Below are 23,287 nucleotides of genomic sequence, written 5' to 3' on the forward strand. Positions count from 1 at the left end.
CCCACTCGCACTCACAGCAACATACACACCACTTTTCTATCATACATCATTCACACAGCCTGCACATGCAGCCATGGGCGTTCAGTATCTTGGCATTTGAGTACTAGAGGTTCCGGGGATCAAACCACCCACCTTCTGGTTTGTTGACGATACTGCTCTAGTTCATTTATACCACCTGGGTTTCAAAGCTCGTGAGAAAATGACTGTTGACATCAGGCAACTAAAATCAACTCTTAACTATATTCCACGTGTTTTATTGAAAAGGGAATATCAATACTGCATGAGTACTAGTTCAATCCTCCCTTATAGTCACTCAGACAAGGCATTACAGAGACAATATAGCATAACTCTATTTTTTTTTCTACATGCTATGGAACATTACACAGATTCTACTTCTTCCAGTTGGTCTGGAAAGCAAAGGCCAGTGGTTGAAAAATGAGCCCCTGGGTCAGTGACACAAACATCTGATAAAATCCATGATGCCATGGAGAGCAAAGACCAGTAAAGGATCATTAGTGTATGCAGCACCACGGGGACTGAAGGTCAACACCCAGAAAACTACGACAGTTGTTCTGACAGGTGAGAATGGTCCCCTCACACACCTTCACCTCGCCTCCCTCCTCCTCCTCCTCCCATCTCACTTCCCCCCTACTGAACAATTTTGTCCAACAGATACGAACCAGGGAGCAACCTCATCAACTCCCCAGGTTATAATCACACATAGGAGTGGGCAGGGAGGGAGGCAAGCAGAGTGAGATGTTCAGCTGGGTTAGGTCTGATGCTAATGCTCATTTAAAATAGTGACAGGCTGGAAGAGTGCAGCGCGAGGCAGCCTGCCTTAATTTCTCCCTGGAATAGCTCATGCCCGACCTCCGTGCCACATCCAAAATCTCTGGAGCTCAATTAAAATTGGATTAGGTGGAGATGCTGGATGTGCAGCGCAGCATCTCTGGTGCTGTGCTCTCCTCCCAGTGATGCCCCGGCTTGACACCTCTGCAACCCCCAACTCAAACAGTTGTCATAGAGACAGCATGGCCCAGAGGAGGCAGTGTGCTGACTGGAGTGGGGATACAGAGGGAGGGAGGTGAGACGGAGGGAGCTGCAGGAGCACTGTTGAGGGCCGGCAGCAGCTCACTGGGAGGCAGGGTAGCTTTTATCTGCCTCCTGCTCTGCAACCAGATGTTGTGGAAGTAGTCTTCCGAGTGCAATGCTGAGAGGCAAGTTGTACAGATAAGCACCACACCAAGCCAACAGCTTACTCCACCAAAGCTGTAGTGGGCTGTTATTTGAATGAAGATTCCTCTAGAATCTAGCGTATTGTTCATTGTCTATATTCATCTTATTCATTCTTAAATGTACTGTGTCAACACTTGTCTTCCTGAATTCAGAATATTCAGTTGCAGTTGTCAAAGTAAACATGATGCCGCAGGTTCTTAAGCTGTGAAAAACGTGTGAGAAAACGGCTATAATATGGTGTCTCTGAATCAATTGTCATTATTATAATATTTTAGCACTGGCTGTTTCTTTTTGCTGGGCTGAAGTGAACATTTTGCTGCCATGACAAAGTACAGGCCAAGGGGTTAGCTGTCAACAAAAGAGAGGCTAAAGAGGAGAAAAAAGAGCTGATTTCAGACGGCCTAGATCAAAAAATTTGTCATAACAACAAAGCTTTGGTCTAAACCAACACGCAGGGGCCCCTGTAGACTTGGAGATTTGACAAAGCCCAGCCCTCATTTTTGGAGGCCCAGCTGTAAAAAATGCCATTTAATGAACCTGTCTGCTGAAGCTGTCCCCTGCCTGTCAGAGGTGTCAGCCAGTGACAAGCGCTGGGGACGGCCGCCTCCAGTCACAGACAGGCCTGCCAGCTGGAGACTTCGGCCCCAATCTAATCACGCCACCAGGAAGGGACCGGCGCTCTGCTCTTGGTCTGTCACGCTCAGGGCTGGGGGGGAGCAGCGAGGGGGCGGGTGGACGGGGTCTGGTATGGCCGACAAGCACAGCCTTTTGTTTCCACACAGGTCCCTCCATGCAGGCTCATTAGGAGTCGCGGGCGCATGCGCTGCTCTGCCAGCTGCAGAGAGATGTATACTTCTCCAGCATAATAGCCATAATGCAATTTAACGTCTCTGTCCTCTCTTTCCTTTATTTGCCTCCTCTCCCCTCCCTGATTTGACAGAGGCCAGGCTGCATTCTGCCTGTGGAACATCACAGGCGGAAAACGGAAAAAATATTGTGACAGATGAGATGAGGAGAGGCACAGGTGACACCAGTGTTTAGGCTGAAACTCAAATATAATAATGTGAAAATGCTCAAATGGAGTACATCATACTTGAAAGCGATAGAGAGCCACTTCATGCATGGAAATAGATTCTAATCATTTCTGACTTCCAAATAGCTTTAACCCTATATTGACTGAGACACTATGACAGATAAATTAATAAATAAAACAAAGAAATCTCTAAAATCTGATGCAATTTTCTCCAATATGGAACAACGCTACCCCACAACTGCATCTATACAAAAATAGGTATAAAGTAATATAATTATGTGAGACCTCCAAGCCAGCATGACTGATTTATTTATATGAGACTGTGGAGCACTCTGACAACCTGGTATCACAGCACCTCCGCGGCATTCTTCTCAGATTTGTCTAATAGGCTTCCACTATAAAGCCTCACAACTGCATGGTCCCAGGCGGCTGCAGAGAACAGTGAGGTGGAAGAATAAGGGGAGGATACATGAGGCAGTTCCATTTTGAGTGATATGACTACTCCCCCAGGAGCGAGCGGGATAAATTTCACACATGGCAATTTGGAGGATCAGCACACACTTCGTATACTGTATTCAACGGCTGACCCCAGGCAATATAGGCCAAATCTGTGAGGAGGTTGAACGGTCAGAGGGAGTGGGGAGTAAAAGCGTGAAGCCTGGTAATAGCAAGAGCAGAGAGAGCGACCCTGAGCTAAGTGCAAGAGCCTCATCGGTCACAGACAACATGGCTGGGTCACAAAAAATATTGATATCCAAACATGTTAGATAATTATACATACATTATAAAATAAATTGAATCCGAGTAATAAAATGTTTAATATAACTAATAATAAATATTTTTAAGAGTCTGTTTGACCAAATTACATCACTAAGCCTATGTGATGTAGATACGTAGTGTTGGGTATATTTGAATAGATGCTGAGATTGTAAATGCCATTTGAGTATTTTATTGAAAAAAAATACCAAAAAATATAATTTCTCTTTTTAGAAAATGTCCCTGATTTTCTGGATGATCCATAAAACACAGTGTTAACCAGAAAGACTCTGTAAATGTCAAAATAATCATGTGTGTTGCTCAAATTGAGGTGTGTAGACTACCCATGGGGGAAATTTAACTATTCCAGTAAAATTTTAACAGAAATGTTCGACTTCAACCAAAAGGATCTGCATTGATGGAAACTAGTAGCCATATAGGAAAATACAACTTTTTGTATTTTGGCAACTCTTAAAGGTAAAATGTGGGAATAAATGCTACACCTATATTCTTCTCTCTACAAATGACTCAGGTGTCCCACCCACTGGGAAATTAAACTACAGCTGGCACCTTTAATTTCATTAAGCCATGTGGACTGAAATCTTACTTGCATGACCATGACATGCTCAAATCCACACTTTATTTTAGCTTTAATCCCTTTTACATCCTGCAAAGATTTATAATGTATGCCTGAGCTTCAAAGCATGTTTCTCGTCTGAACCCCCCTTAAAGTGACAACTGTTATGAAGTGTAAAAATACAAACTCTGAAAGATTCCCTCAGATTATGTGAAAAAAAAATCTGCATTCCACTTGGTTCCTCTCTGAGAAACCCATATCTCAACTTCAATAAAGTAGCAAGCTCCTAATGCAGGTATTGAGGGAAAAACAAGACACAGATTTGCATAATCAGTGTCACTATACATTTGGCTGGTAGCTAGAGTGTGGCAAGATGATACAGCTCGGCTGCTCTGGCAAGACCACTGGGATAAAGGAGATGAATATGCATTAAACATGCTGGCACTTCACTGCCCCAAATGTCCAGCTAAGTTTGTCAATAACATTTATGTCAGGGATGGTATTTCATGCACATTAGCAGATCCTGCAGCGCTGTCTGCAACCCTGCCGTGGGAGGAGCTGTCTTCCATGCACGCTCTTCTTAAAAAGTCAAGGCTCTTCAAACGTTATCTGTCTGTGTTAAAATATTAAACCTCAAAGAAATGACTGCGACCTTCACAAAGTTTGATAAAAGCCTTGAGACGCTCGCAGAAGCTTTTAAGATGCAATCCAAAATAAAGTTTGCTCACTTTATGACCTTACTGATGTTGACTATGTTTACTTCTGATACTCTGTATATGTTATTATAATAGATTTTGTATTCATACCTTTACCCCTCACAGCTACAGAGGAATGCAGAAAAAGCAGAAATACAGCTGGCATAAAAAATAATGTTACAACCAAATAAAAAAAATAAAAACACTTTGAGGTCCTCGCCCTGTGAATGATTATATGTGGATCATCATATACGTGGATAACTCTATTCTATAACACTATTCTGATTTTCCAGTGGACTTTGTTAGCGTTTAGCATATGTTGAGATGCGAGTTACCAACTCAATGAATTAAATAATTTGAGTTCAGATTATTATAGATCAGATTATTTTTCCTCTTTGGGTCACTGTTATTAATCTCTGTGTTTTTAAATAACGTCAATATTTCACACTTCTTTCAAAGGTTCAGAGTGAAGGATTTAATAGCAACAAGGTTACATATTGCAACCAACTGAAAATCCATTGCCTCACAATTGCGTGAACAGAGGACCTACAGTGGGCTTCAGGCACCACACTTCCTCCAACTATTCAGAAATTAAGCAAAAATATCCTAGATATGGGCGCCGCCATCTTGCCCTGCAGGTATAATTTGGAGCATGAGTCTGTGCAGTAGTGATCATGGAGGGAAGCTGTGGTATCGAGGTCCCACCGATACAGGCGCTCGACCAATCATGAGTCGGTCTCATCTGTCAATAATGATGTTTCCCCCTGTTTTTATAGCATTTAAATCCAAATTTACCTAAAATAAACACTTGAACATACATGACTGTACTTTGACTTTCTAGTTTGGTCCATGTCCTATCCACTAACATGGAGAAGGCATGGTTGATAAGCTATATTGCAGCAGGCCACCAGGGGGGGCAATCTAGATGCTTTGGCTTCACTTATGGGGGGCTGTGATCTTTATATACAGTTTACGGTAGGAACCTGGGTGTAATATGAAGAAGATAAAAAGCTAATTTCAAGGTGATTAAAACATAAGGATTCTTAGTTTCAGGTGATTACACATTAATGAAAACATAATCATAAATATTGTATTCAATTCCCACTCCCACACACTGGACCTTTAAAGCTGCAAATTATTACAATGATTATGACTCAGACCATTAAGAGCAGTGATAACTAATGGAAATTAGGTTACATCAAAATTCCCACTACAGGTAAATTACTTTCTAATGAATTGATATACAGTGAGTAAACAAAGAAAAGGAAACAACAAATATTTTTAAAAAAGTATGAACATGCTCTAGTGCTGGCCCACCCGCTGCCACATCCACATGAACACTTAGCGAGTACATCATCCAGATAAACAGCCTTCACTAAGGAGCTTGAGAGAAGCAATGCAGTCATTTGGTAAGGGGTCCTTTCAGAGAGCTTTTCCTAATGGGACTTTTTCAAGGACTTGTCAGCCTTAAGATGACTGAAATCTCCCTGGCCTGGGTACCAGCTTCCTCTGGCTGCCACTGAGAGTGCCAAGCTGATCGTTTTAAATCCTACTCTTTTTTTTTATTTTGGTGGTGGTGGTGTGTGGGAGGGATGGAGGCTCAGTGAATACAGAGAAGAAGAAGAGAGAACGAGACAAGGATGGAGAGGTGCAGAGACGGAGGAGGAAAGAGCGAGTGTTTAGACGAGAGGGCCTGATGAGCAATGAGCGCCTCACTCGTCCTCAATTAATCTTGTCTCTCCACCTTTGCTTTGGCGCTTCCCTCAGCACCAAGGTAATAATGACACCCTCATCCATTATCCTTTTATCCCTGTTATTCACAGGGAATTGCTTAATAATATGTTACAGATTTGTCCTTCTTCATATAATTCTTTCTGTCATTCTCGGTATATCATGTGGAAAACACACAGCCCCCTTTCTGCTGGACGCTCTTTGAGGATTATCGTGGGTGACACCTTCGGGATGCAGCCAGAATCTGAAGTATAATTTTTTTTTCAGGCATAAAGAGGAATTACCCTGACTTATCTGTCATTTCCAAAGCACAACAAGCCATTCAGGGCCAAAGCAAAGGTGGAACAGGTTCTTATCGGCTTCTCTGAACGAAAGGACTTGTAAATATATGCTAATGAGGGTCTTTTGTGATCCAGGCTCACCCCTTGGGGCTGAACGGGTTTGTAGGGGATGATAATCTGGCTGTTGAGTGCACTAGATAATTTGTACTTTATCCTCATGTAATTATATAGTTTAAATCTTTTTACCAATGGTAATCCTGCGACACGAGGAAGTGTCTTAACCGCGTCTATGGTTCTTAGAGGACCTAGTTAGCGTGCATCTGACTCTCTCTTATGATATCACGTATAAGCGCCGTGCAGCACCGATATAATTACTCTGACTTTCTATGGCCCATGCTATGAATGCTCATATCATTTTGATTCACCTTAGCAGGCAGGCAGGAAGCCAGCTCGGCAGCCCAGGGGTTGTGAGAAGACAACTCAGGGAAGGTGAAAACATGCAGCGCAGCTAAAAGAGCTCTTCTCATTTCGGTCAAGACTATAAAAAGAAAATGGACTGAAAAGAGTAAAAGTATAGGGTGGCTTTACGCTGTTTTTGAGATCTCTGCTGTCCGGTGGGACTTCAGGACATCTTGTGTGCCTGCCAAAGCCGACAGCCCCTGACAAGCTGCTTGGCGTGCTGTAATTTGACTAATTACACTGGATTAGACCATATTAATGCAAGCTGTTTTCTCTAGGGTCGCTGACCCACCCAGCGAGTCCCTTGCCAGTTTCCCCCTCTTCGGTGTAAAAGACAAAAGACACACAAGAAAGAAAGAAGGCTCTCTGTTATTTGACACTAAAAAAAACTTGCACATGTATCTACATCCCTGACATTATTGTTATAATGGGGGGAATGTGTTACAAAGCAGCAGAGAGAGCAGTGAGATGCAGCCTGCACTTTCCTGAGGCATCACAGGAGTTTTTTTTTTTTGAGAACACAGTGAATCTCTGTCCATGTTATCTCTCTGCTGGAAAGCAAAAATACAGATTAATGAATCTCAGAGAGGTACCAGAGTTCACAAATGTTTTCTACACAGGCACACATGCTGACAACTACAGTGCAATATTTCATTTTAATGTCACTTTTATCAAAGCAAAATATCAAGATGAAATCTGAGTAGCAGGACCCTGTTGTGTGTGTGGTTTGTTTGTCGAGGTTTTTCTGAGGAAACAAAGTGTTGAAATCCACGATTAATATAAATGACAATGAACACATTATTTGTCCGGATTTAAAAATGAGTAGATATACTTAGAAAACCAGGAAGAATACTTATTTGTAAAAAGGAGGGAAACTGACCCTCATTAGCATTTGCAAACCTCCAAAGTGAAAGGGGGGAAATGAGCCATAGAATATGTGTGTTTTAATACAAGTGCTCTCCCAATTGTACCAAATCAATTTAAGTTTCACACAATGGAGAGGCAGCTCCACTGTTTGTATGTGCTCCTCTACCTTGAACACGGTGTAATAATAGTCTTAAACCAGGCGTTATAAAGACAGAATACCAAAGAGGCTTACAGCCTTGGTTTCATGAAACATTTAGGCAAAAGTTCCAAGGGCTGAGGATGATGAAAGAAGGTAAGCTTGAAAATGGGCCTCTGGGATCCACAGCCCTTATTGTACAGAAGTCACATCAAATTAATACTGAGGGCCATTTGCAGCCTTTCTTCTCCTGAGCTTTTCAGAACGGATTAAGCTATGAAAACTCAGAAATTACTAAAGCACCTATTAGGCATTGTGCTCACCCTTTCTTCTCCATCCCTTTGAAAGTCATTGAATGTGCTTCACTTCACTTGTACTTTAATTCACAAGCTGTTTGTCCTCTTAAAAGAATGGCCATTTTATAAAATGTGTCATGTAAAAAATGTATATTTCCATTTTGCACAAAAAAGAAACTTGTCCCCGCCAATTTGTACATGTGTAAAAGAAAACATTTGCTTGTATTCATATTTTACACAGTTCTATAAACCAATTGTTCATCATTATGAGGATCTGTAAAACTGCAATATGTTGTAGTTTATGACAACACAGGCCACAGCATCGAGGCCATTCACTGAAAGTCTCTGACAGAGTTTGCAGACTGATGGAAGAGCAGCATTGCTGAGGTTCTCTGAAGCTCTCTCCACACCCCTCTTTGCTCTCTCAATGCTTCTTCAAAGAAGCGCAAAAGAGTGCATGAATTGTAATTATGGCTCCTAACAGGATTCAAGAGCACCCAAACGATGGCACTTGAGAACCAGGTCGTGTGGAGTTAAACGGCTGTCAGGCACTCAAAGCTCCCCAGCATGAGAGCAAATCCACAAAGGCTGGACGTGTTCACTTCTAGAGATCTGCTATTCACTTTCCCTCTCAGAGGGAGAGATTCAAATCAACTAAGGCCCCTTTAAAAACCCATTCTTCATTTTATTCACTATGCATTTTTCAAGAGGTGTTACAGCTTTTCCAGGTAAGATATGGAAAATGAGGAAAACAAAATAGCGGGAACCTGACAGATATTTCAGTTGGCAGATACAAAAATGAACCTCTCAGAGATGTATTGGTATCAATGCAGAAAAGATTTGGATTTATGCGAAAAAAAAAACAAAACTTTTTGTTGTATTTTCTTCTTCATGTTGTTTATAGTTATTTATAATAAAGTTTGTGGTTAAAATGCAAAATATCAAGCCTCAATTACATTTCCTTGTCATAAGGGTCTGATAACGACATCTTAGGAATCATTGTCAATTTTTCTTTTCTATATATATATATATATATACACATCATTATCAGATTCAGTATCAGGATGGGGACAATAAATCCATATTGGCCAGGCTCTATTGGCAACTAGAAAAAGACCTGCTTGATTTTGACCAGGATAAAGTGTTTGATCAGTGAACTTTCTTTGGTAACATTCAAGGCGAATGAGACAACACCAGTGGAGCATGTGAGAGATCCAGTATTAAGAAACCACTCAACCCACAGTGTCAGATTATCTTTGGAACTCGCCTTCAGAATAACGGAAAAAAATCATCTGTGCTCCCCGGACGGTTTCAATGACTCACCAGGGCACTGGACCCCTCACTAAACATTAAAGAGACCAGCCTTCAGTCAGGCCCTATCCCAACTTTAGCCTCATCCGACTCCCTAAAAGCGCCCAAAAGAAATCAACCTGCAGCGTGAAGTCCCTATGTATGACCCTTATTAAACTCCTAATTGGATTGAGAGCCACAGAGAAAGAAAAATTCAACATTGTTCATTCAGCCAAGGTTTTCTTTAGCATTCCTTCCAGTAGTTTGCCTCCTCAACAATAACATTCAAAATCAAGTTGCTGAAAACTTTTTTTTTAGCCTTTTCAAAACACAAGCTTTCCTAAAAATGGGAGTATAGGTAAAACCTTTTTCACCTTTTCTTTTAAGGCAAAGCGCTATTTGATTTTCACAGGGCGCAAGTGACAGGCTGAAACAAAGCCCAGCGCTGGCCATTGTGTAGCCTTTCACCGTTGTAATGGTCTTAAAATGGCTACAAGCCGGCCCCTATTCAGTGGTGACCAGGCTGCTCGGCTCTCCTCTCCATATCCAACACAAACTCCACTCCTAGCGGGAACTCTGGGGTCAGCTGATGAGTGAATGAGGGACTGAGTTCACTCATAAAAAAACAGTCTGAGTTCCAAACACATTTACACTAATTACAGAGAATAAATAGCTCCAGAACAACAACATCAATCAAGTTCATTACAGAAAATAGCATAATGGCAATAATTACAATAATATCTCATTAAGAGACAGAATGAGAGACAGGGGAGAATTAATAGCAGACAGGTGTACAACACACCGCAATTATGGAACCTGAAATTAGTTCACTGCCTCGAGGCAAACAGAAGAGAAAGGGAAGGTTGTAAGTGAGGGAGTGTGTGTGTGTGTGTGTGTTGGGGAGTGGGTTTCAGGGCTGGGAGTAGGACTGATAGAGAGAGGCTCACTGACGAAAAAAAAAGGAATTGCAAATAAGCAAACAAAAATGTCTTAAATGTGTAAATTAGGGAGAAAAATAAGAGGGAAAAGAAGCTTTTCCCTGCAGACTGGTGCCTTAGATGAGAAGGGAGCAGTGAAACGTGATCAAGGGGAGCTGTGGAGCGGTGCGGCAGGCGTCAAGATGAGCACTCAGCCAGCGAGTGGCAGCTTCTCCTTTTCCAGTCAATCATTCATTACAGAGCCAAGTGCTGTAGAGGAGTGCCTCCTCTTTTTGACCTATCATATTATTGCCTCTGTAAACTCCTAATCCCCCCTTCGTTAGATGGTGTCAACAGCCGACATGCTTCCACCGCCTCCCCAGCCCTGCCACGACCACAGAACTGACACTCTAATAAAACTGTTTGAAATTTAACAGGGTAGAACGGCAGAACTTCATCAGGCTTTTTTTTTTGTGCCTTCGCCCACCTTTTTTTACTTGTTTTTTTTATATCATTCAGATATAGAGATTCAGGAAATAAATTTACCCATTATTAACTTTTTTTTTGACGCAGTATAAGCAACACTAAGAACGTCTGACTTTAGCTCTTCAATCTTTCATCGGCTGGTCTGAGCGGCCTCGCTCTTTTTGCCTAGGGGGCTGTTCCTGAGCAGGTGAAAGCCTGGAGGCGAGGAGGTTGCACATCAGCACTTCTTCGTCCATCATGACTCTTTTCATGGGGAGCCTGTCTCCCAAGCTCCTCTAATGGAGCCCAGTGAGATGACTACTATAATGAGTCCAACAGATGAAAGCCCAGCAGGGCAAAACAACATTCAGATGCATCTCCACACACACCAATCAGGGACTCGCTGTGTGAATGTTGTTATTTAGGTAAACAAAAGAATCAGATGCAAAATATAAGAAACCAGATGAAGCGTCTGTGTTTTGGCTGAACTCCAACACACACAAACAAAAGAAAACAACCAGGTTTATCCCAAGTAAACGCAAAACATACACAACCCTCCTTCATTCAAAAGCATTAGCACAAAGAACCCCCCTATTCACACACATGCACACACATCCGCACTGGGTATAGGGTCCAGATTTAAGCTGACAGATACCAGATAGAAGATACTCAAGGAAATGACAGCACTGATTCAGATTATTTTTGAGTTTAGCTGAACGTGACACTGCCACAACAAAACTTTTACACACAAGCAGCAATGTTAACATACTTCATTTAAGGATCCTTAAAATATTTTACATTATTGGGAATATATGTAAATCTATGAGATAAACTTTGTCACGGCTGAGACACACCTACCATATAATGTGGTTTGAGGGATGATAATGACCGTATAAAATAAGCAATTGGCATCCTGCCCCATATGTCCCACTTTTTCAGTGAGGAGGATGGAAATGAGGTGGGGTAGATTTGATTGTGACATGCTCTCCGTCTGTGCTCCTCGATGTGTGGCTTTGCCAGTAACAGGCTAATATTCAGCACAGCTCACCACCACCAGAACTAATGAAAGTAGACAAAATGTCTCTGCTGCCATCTTTGTCTAGCATCCGCTCAGGGTGAGCCTCCCTCTTTCCTTTTCACCTCCCCTCTTTCCCCTCGCTGTTGAAGGGAGGGTGACAGCGGCATAAAATGGTGGAGAGCAAATGTGCCTTCCATGTGGCAGTAGTGGTGGGGGTGACAGGCTGGGCAGAGGCCAGAGATATCAGCAGTGTGTGGCTGTTGCTTTGAACAAGCTGGATAGTCGCCATAGAGGATCAAGGCCGAGGTGATGAGACGCCACTGGTTACAGACAAAAGCGGGTCAATATCAAATCAAGAAAGGCCCACCCATTCCAAACAGAAAACAGCCAGTTCTTTGATGAATATAAACTTAATTGTCTAGTGTGGCTTATTAATAACCAACTGCACATCACCACTTTATTCCTAAAGGGGGGTTTAACAAGCAGAATCCATTTCTAGATCATTTTCTGATAAACAATTATGCCGGCTTTGATCAAGATGTTTTCATCAATCTCAGATGATTTTAAGAGATAGGGAGGAAAGGGATTCTAAATATAATATAACTTTGTGATTATGTGCATCTTTTTGGGAAATATACATGTTCCAAATCTTCAATAATATATAGAACACTTAAATCTCCACTTTAACTATATGCATAAATCTATTGAACAAAGCAAACTCCCTTAATCCAGCAATTTGTGGTATAGTCATTGAGGGGGTTTGTTAGTTAACCCTGTTCAGAGGATGATGAAGCAAGGGCATAAATCACAGAGTGAAACAAGGCCGACTCCTCCGATTCATTAATGGAAATGATCTGTCAATATGCTGGAGTCAATTCACACGTGTCAGCTGGGTTCAGCACACAATGGGCCAGGCAACTTATGAACTCCCAGCACCACTCCACCGAGTCCATAAAACAACTGGCAACGCCGCTGGGGAGCACCCCAAGACACCACCCTCTTGCACAGACCACCAGATGACACAGATGGGGCGAAACCAAACAAAGACGAGCCTCCCTTTGTACAGAGAGGGACCCCTTTCAAAAGCCATTCATGCAACAAATTGGGGAAATCTGGCCATGCAACACTCAGGGTTTGCTCTTTTATTAGCATGAGCCTTACGTCACAGTAAGTGAAATCAGATTTATCGCTCCCTGAAGTAAAGGTGGTTAAAATCATACACACTTATACGACAAAAAAGTTTAGGAACAACCTGCTATTTTCTACATGACCTGCAGAGTAACAAGCTACTTCACATTTTACTACACTTTTTCATCTTGCACAATGATGAGCACAGCATGTGCTAAAGAAAGGCTAATGAGGAAAACTACACACAAGGACAATGCTGATCTCTGCTTAAGTGTCCTCTCTTCCAGAGCTGATGGATTGTTTAGCTACATATAGCACTAACATTTCAAGACACTTTTATTGTGTGTCATTTTCAAAGCAGATTTAATAGTTTCTACTTTTGTTCAATGCATTAGTTAAAGCAGCACATAGTGATGAATCTTCCTATTCACAGAGACTACGATTATTAATATCAGTCAAGTGTTGTCTAAACAGCATCAAGCTTGAGTACTTTCAAAGTCAGCCCGTCAGTTAAGGAGGTTTGTTTCTATGTAGGTCATTAAATAGCTGCACACAAGCTTTCTCTTATTAGGCCCTATACATTTTTCTTTTCTTGCTCTCTCTCAGCTGCACACCATGCTGCTGCTGCTGCTGCTGCAATCTGCATAGAGAGACATTTGTCATCATTAGCCCTGCTCTGACAGTTGGCACCCGGCACCTCAGATCTCTAGGACTGGCAATTATGAACCCTTCATCCCTTATTTAAGCAACATCGCCTAATTTCATCACAGGCCTCCGCAGCAACATTTGATTACTAGCAGCCTTAAACCTGAAATATTCCACCAGTTCCAACATTCTCTTTGTCTGGTGCTCAGATACACTCCTGCTCTTAGATCACATGATGTGTGGAAGAGAACTGTGCTCACTTATTCTGATATAAGAAATTACGCATCAGACACAAGGACTGCGAGGAGGATTGTAGATGAGTATCATGGGGTCAGTGGGCAGATGATTACAGCGCCCACCTATAGATGGTAGACATCCTCACAGACATTAAGATTAATCACAGAGCTGCTGGTGAATTGTTGCCTTTCACCACAACAAGACGGAAGTCAGACACAGATTCGATGATGAATAGAGAGAAAATGAAAAAGGAGAGCATGATTACAAATAAACTAAAATTAATCGCAATCTTTGCCCTTTTACCAATCTACAGAAAACATATATATATATATATATATATATATATATATATATATCAAGCATTGTTATATACAACTAAATACAAGACAGACCTGTACACTCATAAAACGAGATGAAAACATTAACCAGCTCTTTCATGGCACCTATTTGACGATATAACCTGATGTGCAGGAAAGAAGTGCACTGAACACAAAGTAAGCCGATATTTTCTTTTTATTGTGCAGGAAACTAGACATTTTCTGGATCGTTATTTGGCAAACAAAAGTATTAATGCTAAATTCATGCAAATACATGCATGTAATTTATCAAGAAGGCTGACAAGCATACCATATTGCAGTGAGGAGGGGTGAAGGGCCAAATGAAGCTGAGACAATCAATTAAGTTCCACAATTTACACTTTTCTCCAGCTCTGTGTTTTCTCAAATCTACATCAGGTTGATAAGTTGGGTGTTTTTGTGTGTGCATGTGATATTGATATGATTCACAGTCAATGGAGCCTGTTGAGTTAATCACTGGTGGGTCTCTGAGAGCCTCTGGCTATGTGGTCCAGCTTCCTGACTTCTCCAAAGGAGGCTGCTAATACACAGCACAGAATAAAACTAATGAATGGACAAAATCCAAAGGGGGTCCTCAGTGAGGTTCTGGGCCCAAAAATTAACTGGCCTCCTACTGAGACACCATATTGCTTGGAATAATGATGTTTGGCTATTAAAAATCCCAATGACAATTTAATTTCATGACAAATAAAATTACAGAGAATGTGTGAAAGTGAGCGGTTATCCCATGAGATTAAAGTATATTATTTCACCCAGTTTGAGAGCCACTATTGATGTCACATCTCTGAAGTGTCAGTGCTTTTAATCTGATTTATATAGAAATATGTCATCCTATTAAGTCCACTTTGACTAATCTGCACATTAGCTCTAGAACTAGCTGGTAAACTCCCTTTGTATGGGACATGGCTTGAGATTACTTCTCTTACATACTAAATGACCCCAGAAATGTAATGAAAAAGCCTGGAAAAGGCCTTATTTGTTCTTGTGTAATAGGATTATCAAAATAATGCAGCCTCGTCAATAATTATGTTGCCTAGAAGATTGCTAGTTATCAGGGTCTTGATCCGGCTTAAACTCTGCTAATTGTGATACATGTATAATGCCACTGACTGTTTTGTTAATTGAAATGAGGTAAATCTGTGTGCATAAATCTGAAAGACCTTCTGTTTATAAAATATAGCTAAAGCGAGAGCCATAGAGGGTTTTGTTGGTCAGCGAGATCATTAATATTAGATGAGCATGGGTTTTTCAGTTTTCCCCCTTGTGACTAACTTTTTCAAAATATTATTATCTTTAATTAAATGCCCAAGGCTACATATTGTTTTGGGCATACAATGAAATAATCATGTGTTTGAACAGATTCTTTTTATTTGTATAAGAACAGAAATCTTGCGTTGCTTAAATAAGTATGCTATATATATATATGACAAATTTATGTGTAGTAATAGTCTATGAAGCCTTGGGGATGAAACAAATACATTTAATGAGATCTGCTACAATCAGTGGAACATAATCTCGAGCCACTCAAGGCACGAGCGATGTCATCAAAGGGCAATTTCAGGCATCAGAAAAGTGCCATTGACCATACACGCCTGATCGTGTTAGCAGGATGATCAGTCTTGTTAGAAGAAAGGGAAAAAAGATGGAGGAGAGAACATGAATAAGTGTAGAGGCATGCTCTGGAAACAAAGAAGCCTTCAAAACAGGGTCACATGCTTGTGCAAAATTAGGGGAAGCAGAAGTCATTGTATTGATTTACACATTCATGCATGCATTTTGCTGGGTTAGAAATAGGCCTGTGCTAGAATCACACCCTTATATTTCACACTTGAGTGATATAGCCTGGCGGAATTACAAATGAATCAACAAAGCTTTCAATGTTGCAATGGTGAAGATACTGGTGTAAGAAGATTGGATCGTCTTATAGGCCAGACCTGACAACGGCTGGAGTCTTGGGAGGACAGGGCAGGTTGAGTTACTGTGAGATCTGTGCAGCCACATGCTTTAGATTAAGAGGTGATAATCTCAATGAACACACACACATATATACACACAACCCCACCCCCCCATCACACACAAGGATGGCATAAGGCTAAAGCGCAAACTAAAGAGGTGCAACTGGATTCAGACGTATCTGACTCGCAGCAAGATGGCCTGGAAAGTGAGGCCAGTCTGGTTTCAATAAGAGGCAAGTACCTGCTGGGCCACAGACAGTGGGAGAGAGTGAGGGAAAACACTATCAAAGCCAGGGAGTGGAAGAGGCTTTTTTTCTTATTACCTCTCACCACATGACATTGTCCATGCCGTACTCCACATCCTCCACAAATATATATCAGTGAGAGAATAGAGCTAATTGCATAATTTTATTACAGAATGAGCCTTTATACAAGCCACTATCCAAAATTAGATTTATGAAAAACAAAGGATGCTGCTCTATATCTGTAATTTCTGCCTGGTAACAGTGTGAAAATATCACCGGGGCTTGCAAACAGGCTGCTGGCAGTGTGTCCATGGCAGGCTGTGACTATATATGTGATAATGGGAGTCACCTATCTATCAGGGTCCTTCCCAAACACGCCACCTCCCGCTCAGACGCATCCATGTAGTGAAAGTCAGAGCTGATGAGTGGCGGTTTGCCCCCATAATGTCTGGTCGTGTGCAGTTGTGACGAGAGCAGAGATGAGTGTAAACGCCTTTGTGTTCCTTATCTGATCCGTGCAGCATTATCTTTTTGAAGTCCTCTTCAAAGCGTACACTGTACCTTTAGAGACGGAGTGCCAGTGGAATGATGAGAGCCGGAGAGGGTTTAGTGTGGAGGCAAGATCTCTTTATTGTGAATCACTGTGTCACATCAACAAAGCTGTGGCTAACACATCATCCTTATATAACATGGTCTAGCACGTCAATAGATATATTTTTAGAATTATTAGCAATTAAATATTTTTTTTATCTTATTTATCTTATTTTGTATTTTTCTATTCATTATTGTTTTGTTATTGCTATAATTATGTTCACATATATTTACCATTATAACTGATAGAATTATGTACAATGCCAGTGTATGATAGTGTCTTAATTTTAACAATGTGGAACATTTATTAAAATAATAATTAGTATTTTTAAATATAAAACAATTATAATAGCACAGATGGACACATTCTCTCTGAGGCACATTATTCTATTTTTTCTGTCACATGAACACAACAAAATAAATTCATAACAACTTTTAGTAATGGTAATATAAGCTACTTTTTGCATGAATATCAAAGGTGTTTTGTCTTTCAATATAACCTCCATTAATTAAACGGCTAAAATACATGGCGCATGGAAGCATTGCGCAGCACAGTACAGGCTGTTCCCGCACAATAAGAGCAGAACAAATAGCCTCTGCCTTCTCAATCTGCAGGATAACACACACACTCACATGCATCACAGCCACGAGAATGAATGTGTCAAAGACAATCACAATGCTAAATAGAAAGAGCGCCATAACTTTTCCATAGTTCGGCAACAGACCTGGCTAGACTGTTAAATAATTTCAAAAGAGCCGGAAAAGGTTTAATTGATAAACTAAATCATGATCATCTCATTAAAGCTTCAAAAACCAAACCCACAAATAAGCCAAACCCAATTTACAAAATACAAATATACTCTTCGTGACTAAAACTCCCTAAATTACTCTCTTTATCTGACGCGTCTAATGTGGAAGGAGTTGGATTCGTTGCAGGGAAACAATAAAGATTAAAATGCTATTGGAAATTTAAATGTTTTATTATCCGCAGACATAAATGCATCGACAACCCACCTACTGTTTTATATACGATTCAATATAGCGGACTATTAAAAAAAAGCAGCAGGTAAAGTCCAAGGAAAAGAAATGGAACGCAGAGAAAATGCTGTTTTGTTTTTTCCTCTCTCCAAATGCGTAGGTGTTACTTCCGCTCCTCGATATACTACTACTACCTGTACTTTATTGCTTGTATATAACACCCAAGGATGAATTTGTTTTCGATAAACTGGGAAGTGGTGACGCATCACACGGCGATTGGACATCTTGGCTTCAACTCCTCCCTTATAATAAAGTGTGTGTGTCCCTGTCGTAAAACACAGCAACACCGGGCGGCTGAGTCAGGAGCGCACACTCCACTCTGCGCAATTACGCGGACCCTTAACTGGCACAGTGATCAGAGAAGGACAAGAGGCTTTTTTTTATTCCAGCTACTGAACCTCACAGGGTTGAAATGGACTTTTAATCTGACCAGCCGGTTGTTCAGAGGACTTGCTAAGAGCACTTCAATGCAGTTTACCGAGCCACATCTGCGCATGTTGTGATATGATCATTACGCACGTGCTCCGAGCACAGTTTTGAGTAGTTGTCTTATAAATAGACATCTTTTTCTTTTTAAATAGAAACCTTTCTTCTCTAAAATTGGCTCCCGTACAAACTGCCGCGTTGGATCCCTCGGCTTATTGCGAGACTCCGGTGTATAACCCGGATCTCTGCCCTAATATGATAGCCGCCCAGGCAAAGTTGGTGTACCACCTAAATAAATACTACAACGAGAAATGCCAGTCTCGAAAAGCAGCCATCTCCAAGACCATCCGGGAGGTGTGCAAGGTGGTCTCGGATGTCCTGAAGGAGGTGGAGGTGCAGGAGCCCCGCTTCATCAGCTCCCTCAGCGAGATGGATAATCGTTTCGAGGGACTGGAGGTCATTTCACCCACCGAGTTCGAGGTGGTGCTCTATCTGAATCAGATGGGAGTATTCAACTTTGTCGACGACGGCTCTCTCCCGGGCTGCGCCGTGCTCAAGCTCAGCGACGGCCGCAAGAGGAGCATGTCTCTCTGGGTTGAATTCATTACCGCCTCCGGTTACCTCTCGGCGCGCAAGATCCGGTCGAGATTTCAGACGCTGGTGGCGCAGGCGGTGGATAAATGCAGCTACAGAGATGTGGTCAAAATGGTCGCTGACACAAGTGAGGTGAAGTTGCGCATTCGGGACAGATACGTGGTGCAAATCACGCCGGCGTTCAAGTGCACTGGGATCTGGCCTCGGAGCGCGGCGCACTGGCCTCTCCCGCACATCCCGTGGCCGGGGCCGAACCGGGTGGCAGAAGTCAAAGCGGAGGGATTCAATCTTTTATCCAAAGAGTGCTACTCGCTGAACGGCAAGCAGAGCTCGGCGGAGAGCGACGCGTGGGTCTTGCAATTCGCCGAGGCCGAGAACCGGCTCCTGCTGGGTGGATGCAGGAAGAAATGCTTGTCGGTGCTCAAAGCCTTGCGCGACCGTCACCTGGAACTGCCCGGACAGCCCCTGAACAACTACCACATGAAAAGTTTGGTTTCCTACGAGTGTGAGAAGCATCCCCGGGAGTCGGACTGGGACGAGAACTGCCTAGGTGACCGCCTGAACGGGATACTATTGCAGCTTATTTCGTGTTTGCAGTGCCGAAGGTGCCCGCATTATTTCCTGCCCAATTTAGACCTGTTCCAAGGAAAGCCCCACTCTGCGCTAGAGAACGCAGCGAAACAGACTTGGCGACTGGCGAGAGAAATACTGACCAACCCCAAAAGCTTGGAGAAACTCTGAGGTAAAGACATGTCAGTTCACCTCGTCTTTAAATTTGTGGTAAAGAGGCCAAACGAGCTCATAAACGGACAGAAAAAAAATTGCCAAACAATTGGCAAAGTCTTGTGAAATGTCCTGTTTGTCATTCAATTTGTTTTGGCCTGTTTCAAGATGATTTTTTTTATAACAGTCGAGTTTATATTAATATTCTTCCCCCGTGCACCTTTTGTTGGTGTCAGTATTTAGGAGCAAGTTTAAATTATTGGCCAGCATTAATCCAGGAGGCCACCTCCATCCGTGCCACACGGTTTGCCTGAACCCTGCATTTGCTTTAAAATAAAGCCCCGAGACCAAATTTGGAAATGAAACTAAAAAACACACACATCTGTACATTTTATACTGTAAATACATTCATACATTGTGATTCAAGTGGTCTGAAAATTGTGAATGTTGTTCTGTGACACGTAAATAGGATCCACCTGTTTAAATCTACTTCTGAACTTTTTGTTTTCTCTATCTGGTAGGAACGTTTTTAATTTATACTTGCATCAGTGGTAGTCTGACTCATCTGTTTCAATGGACTTATTCTTTTAACATTTTTGAAAGTTTACATTTTGATGGTAGGCGTGTAAGGCATTTGTTACAATGAGAACATTCCATCGATTTACTTGAATTTTTATTTAAAAGTATTCCAACTTTTATTTTTTTTTAGTTGTTTTTTTTCTACCATGCTTAGGCCTACATGATAAAAAAAATGAAAATGATAACAGATATAGTATATATATATATTACAGTTTAATTGAAAAAAATGCACTTGAAATACACTGGATTATAACATCTGTGATCTGATTTTTTTTATTTCTGTCTTTGGTCTAATTTAAAGAGCTAATAAAACGAGCTGTTTTATAATTGTGTCCCATTATGCTTTTATTAACTGTGGTTTTGATGGAAGTAAAGTAGGCCTAATTAATTTAATGACATTTTTAACTTTGGGGTCTAGTCTCACATAAGAAGGAAAATAGGGGGAAAAATGGAATAAGATATTTTACATTTACATACATTTTGAGAGATCTGTAACCAGGCAGGTCATTATTTTCAAAACCTCAATCTCCTGTGCAAAATATCCGCATTTATGATTATTATTTTTTAAATATTATGTTCACAATCAGTTATGCTGCATAAATTGGATAATCTATCGTGGCTGTTTGATGGCTGACCCAGCATGATAGTATAGGCCTCAGAGGTCATTATAGGGTTTTTTTTACGAATGCATACATAAAACGGGTAATTGAAACACATAAAATAGAAATTAGCCGTAATGATTTACAAAGAGTATATGGCGTCAATTTAATAACACGACAAAGCAAAACAGAGCAGTGACTGACGCGCAAATCCGCTCATATTTATTACAGGCTATTATCAACAAATGCGTAAAATACGGTGACTGTTTATTACCTGTTGCAATGAGATAAAACGGTGAAACATGTCGGAAACCAAACTGCGAGTTTTTTTTACTTAAGCTGCACGCACTGATGCCTGTTACCCACCTTTGGGTCGACCCTCTTGAAGGCAGGGTCATCCTCGTCCACCTCAAAGTAGATCTCAGTGGTGGTGATGGACAGAGTCCCCCGGGCCACCAGGACAGGGGCGACGAGCTGGGCCGGGCTGCTCAGAACCACGGGGCCTGCAGATCAGAGCAGAGACGCATGATCCATCAGCATGTTAAAAAGATAGAAATGTTTCCTAACTCTGAGGTTAATCCTGAAACAGTGATACATGCGATTACAGGTGGTATCACGATGCCTGCAGCGGCCTGTCTGTGTCACACAACACCACTATACGTGCGTAAAGATAAATTATAGGCTACATCCTGCGTTTATAAACATTGGATAATTAAAATGAATGACTACAATTCGGTCATATATTCTGCATTGTGACAACTATCCCGTTATTTTTCTTTATTTTTGTAGTAGTAGTGTAGTTTTCACCAAACAAAGGTTTTGGAACGTTCTTTGGTTTATGCGCATTATAATCTGGATTAACCGGGCCTGGATGAAGAAGCATCAAAACATAGGAATCCTAAATGTTTGTGTGATGATAACCTTGTGTGATTGACACACAAATAATCAGAAATATTAACAAATTAAATGTTTAGTAAATTTATATAAAATTGGCTAAATTAATTCCATATTATTCTCGCATGGGAAGAGCCTATATCACTATAATCTATCGATAGTGATATTCAGGGATGTGTTAACATGGACGGTCTGCACGTGGGCTCAGAATATAATAATAATACTACAATACATACAAGTATTACATCCTATACACACGCACAAATACAATAGTACAAGCATGTTTTAAGTCCTCCTATTACTCCAGATGTTGTTTTACTGTGTGTTTGTGTGTGACCCTGGTCAGCTGATAGTGATCACATCTTCATTTCAGTCTCCTCCCTCTGCACCTCTTCATCCACCATGTTCTCACATCAGTGTCGCTGTGGAGCAGTGATCTGTCTGCATGTGAGCGACTGGCTCTCGAAAAAAAACATCAGGATATTTATCGATCCGCCCTAAACTCCAAAGAGCCACTTTAATGTCTCATCAATCTTAATCTGCGCTCCTCAGCCAATTATGGCCGATAGTGTTACAGGAATACAAGTGGATTTCGGTCCCAGAGCGCCCCTTCATCGCTCTTGGAGCTGCACAGTCAAACCGCCCTCCCTGTTTTATTCTTTCTCCTCAGCTCGAGTCCATTAACAGTGATCCTATCTGCTGATGCTATCTGCCTGCAGCCAATACACGGTGCTTACAAGCTCCATATGAGGAGTATATACCTGCAGTAAACTCATGCTGTTTAATTCAGATAACCTGCAGTATATTTGAAAAAGTAAAACTAAATAAAAAAATGCACATCATTAAAAATTATTATTATTTCTGACAACTGATCCTTTTGTTGTTTGGGCTGTAATGAAATACAATTCTCTTCATGTCTCAGCCTCTAAATTACAAACTCATTCACCTCCAACTCGTCCTGAACTGATGAATAGTGCTGCGGCCCTATACTGAGCTCCACGTGGAGAAAGACACCGCAGCCCTCAGTGTTAAACCACAGCATCCATTGCTCTATAGGGAGGAAGAGGATTAGGCAGTAATCCCCTCAGGGATCTTCCCATAATTAGGCTGTATGGCATTAAATTGTTTACATGAGAAGAATGAAATTAAGGCCAAGTTACACAATATGAGTGGTGTATATAGACTACAGGTTTGTTTTATAATGGAAAATGCAAATATTTGTTACATGACTGGCTGGTGTAATGAAGTCTCATTTTGGTGTAGTGGGAGTTTGGGAGAAGTGCTGAGACGATGGTAGGGTTTTTACCCACAATCCATCTGCTGGACTGTAGTGTTTGATTGAGCCCAGTCTCTTTACATTATGAGAGAAATGTAAGAGGAAGTGGGTCACTATGCTACACCTGAGCACCATCACACACACACACACACACACACACACAGTCATTATAATGTACTCAGGGCTGAGTATCTCTCATTCCCACTGTTTGCAATAATTTCTCTTTCAACGTATAACATAAAAC

At 41.4% G+C, this 23,287-nt stretch overlaps 2 protein-coding genes across 2 annotated transcripts in view; one reads left to right on the plus strand and one right to left on the minus strand.

Annotated features, from left to right (window-relative positions):
• Nucleotides 1-23,287, minus strand: part of nbeab (neurobeachin b) — a 173,174-nt gene that overhangs the window by 35,006 nt on the left and 114,881 nt on the right. The window contains exon 40 of the mRNA XM_069534755.1: nt 21,240-21,376. Within this exon, the coding sequence (XP_069390856.1) occupies nt 21,240-21,376 (137 nt within the window). The remainder of the gene's footprint in view (nt 1-21,239; nt 21,377-23,287) is intronic.
• mab21l1 (mab-21-like 1) lies at nt 18,218-20,601 on the plus strand. Its single transcript, XM_020088156.2, has one exon. The coding sequence runs from the start codon at nt 18,634-18,636 to the stop codon at nt 19,711-19,713; it is 1,080 nt and encodes a 359-aa protein (XP_019943715.1). The 5' UTR covers nt 18,218-18,633; the 3' UTR covers nt 19,714-20,601.

The sequence above is a fragment of the Paralichthys olivaceus genome, chromosome 11 (assembly GCF_024713975.1).
Source record: "Paralichthys olivaceus isolate ysfri-2021 chromosome 11, ASM2471397v2, whole genome shotgun sequence".
In the NCBI taxonomy this organism is placed as follows: domain Eukaryota; kingdom Metazoa; phylum Chordata; class Actinopteri; order Pleuronectiformes; family Paralichthyidae; genus Paralichthys; species Paralichthys olivaceus.

Excerpts from the sequence above, each read along its gene's own strand:
- mab21l1 (XM_020088156.2), top strand. The coding sequence starts at position 18,634 with ATGATAGCCGCCCAGGCAAAGTTGGTGTACCACCTAAATAAATACTAC.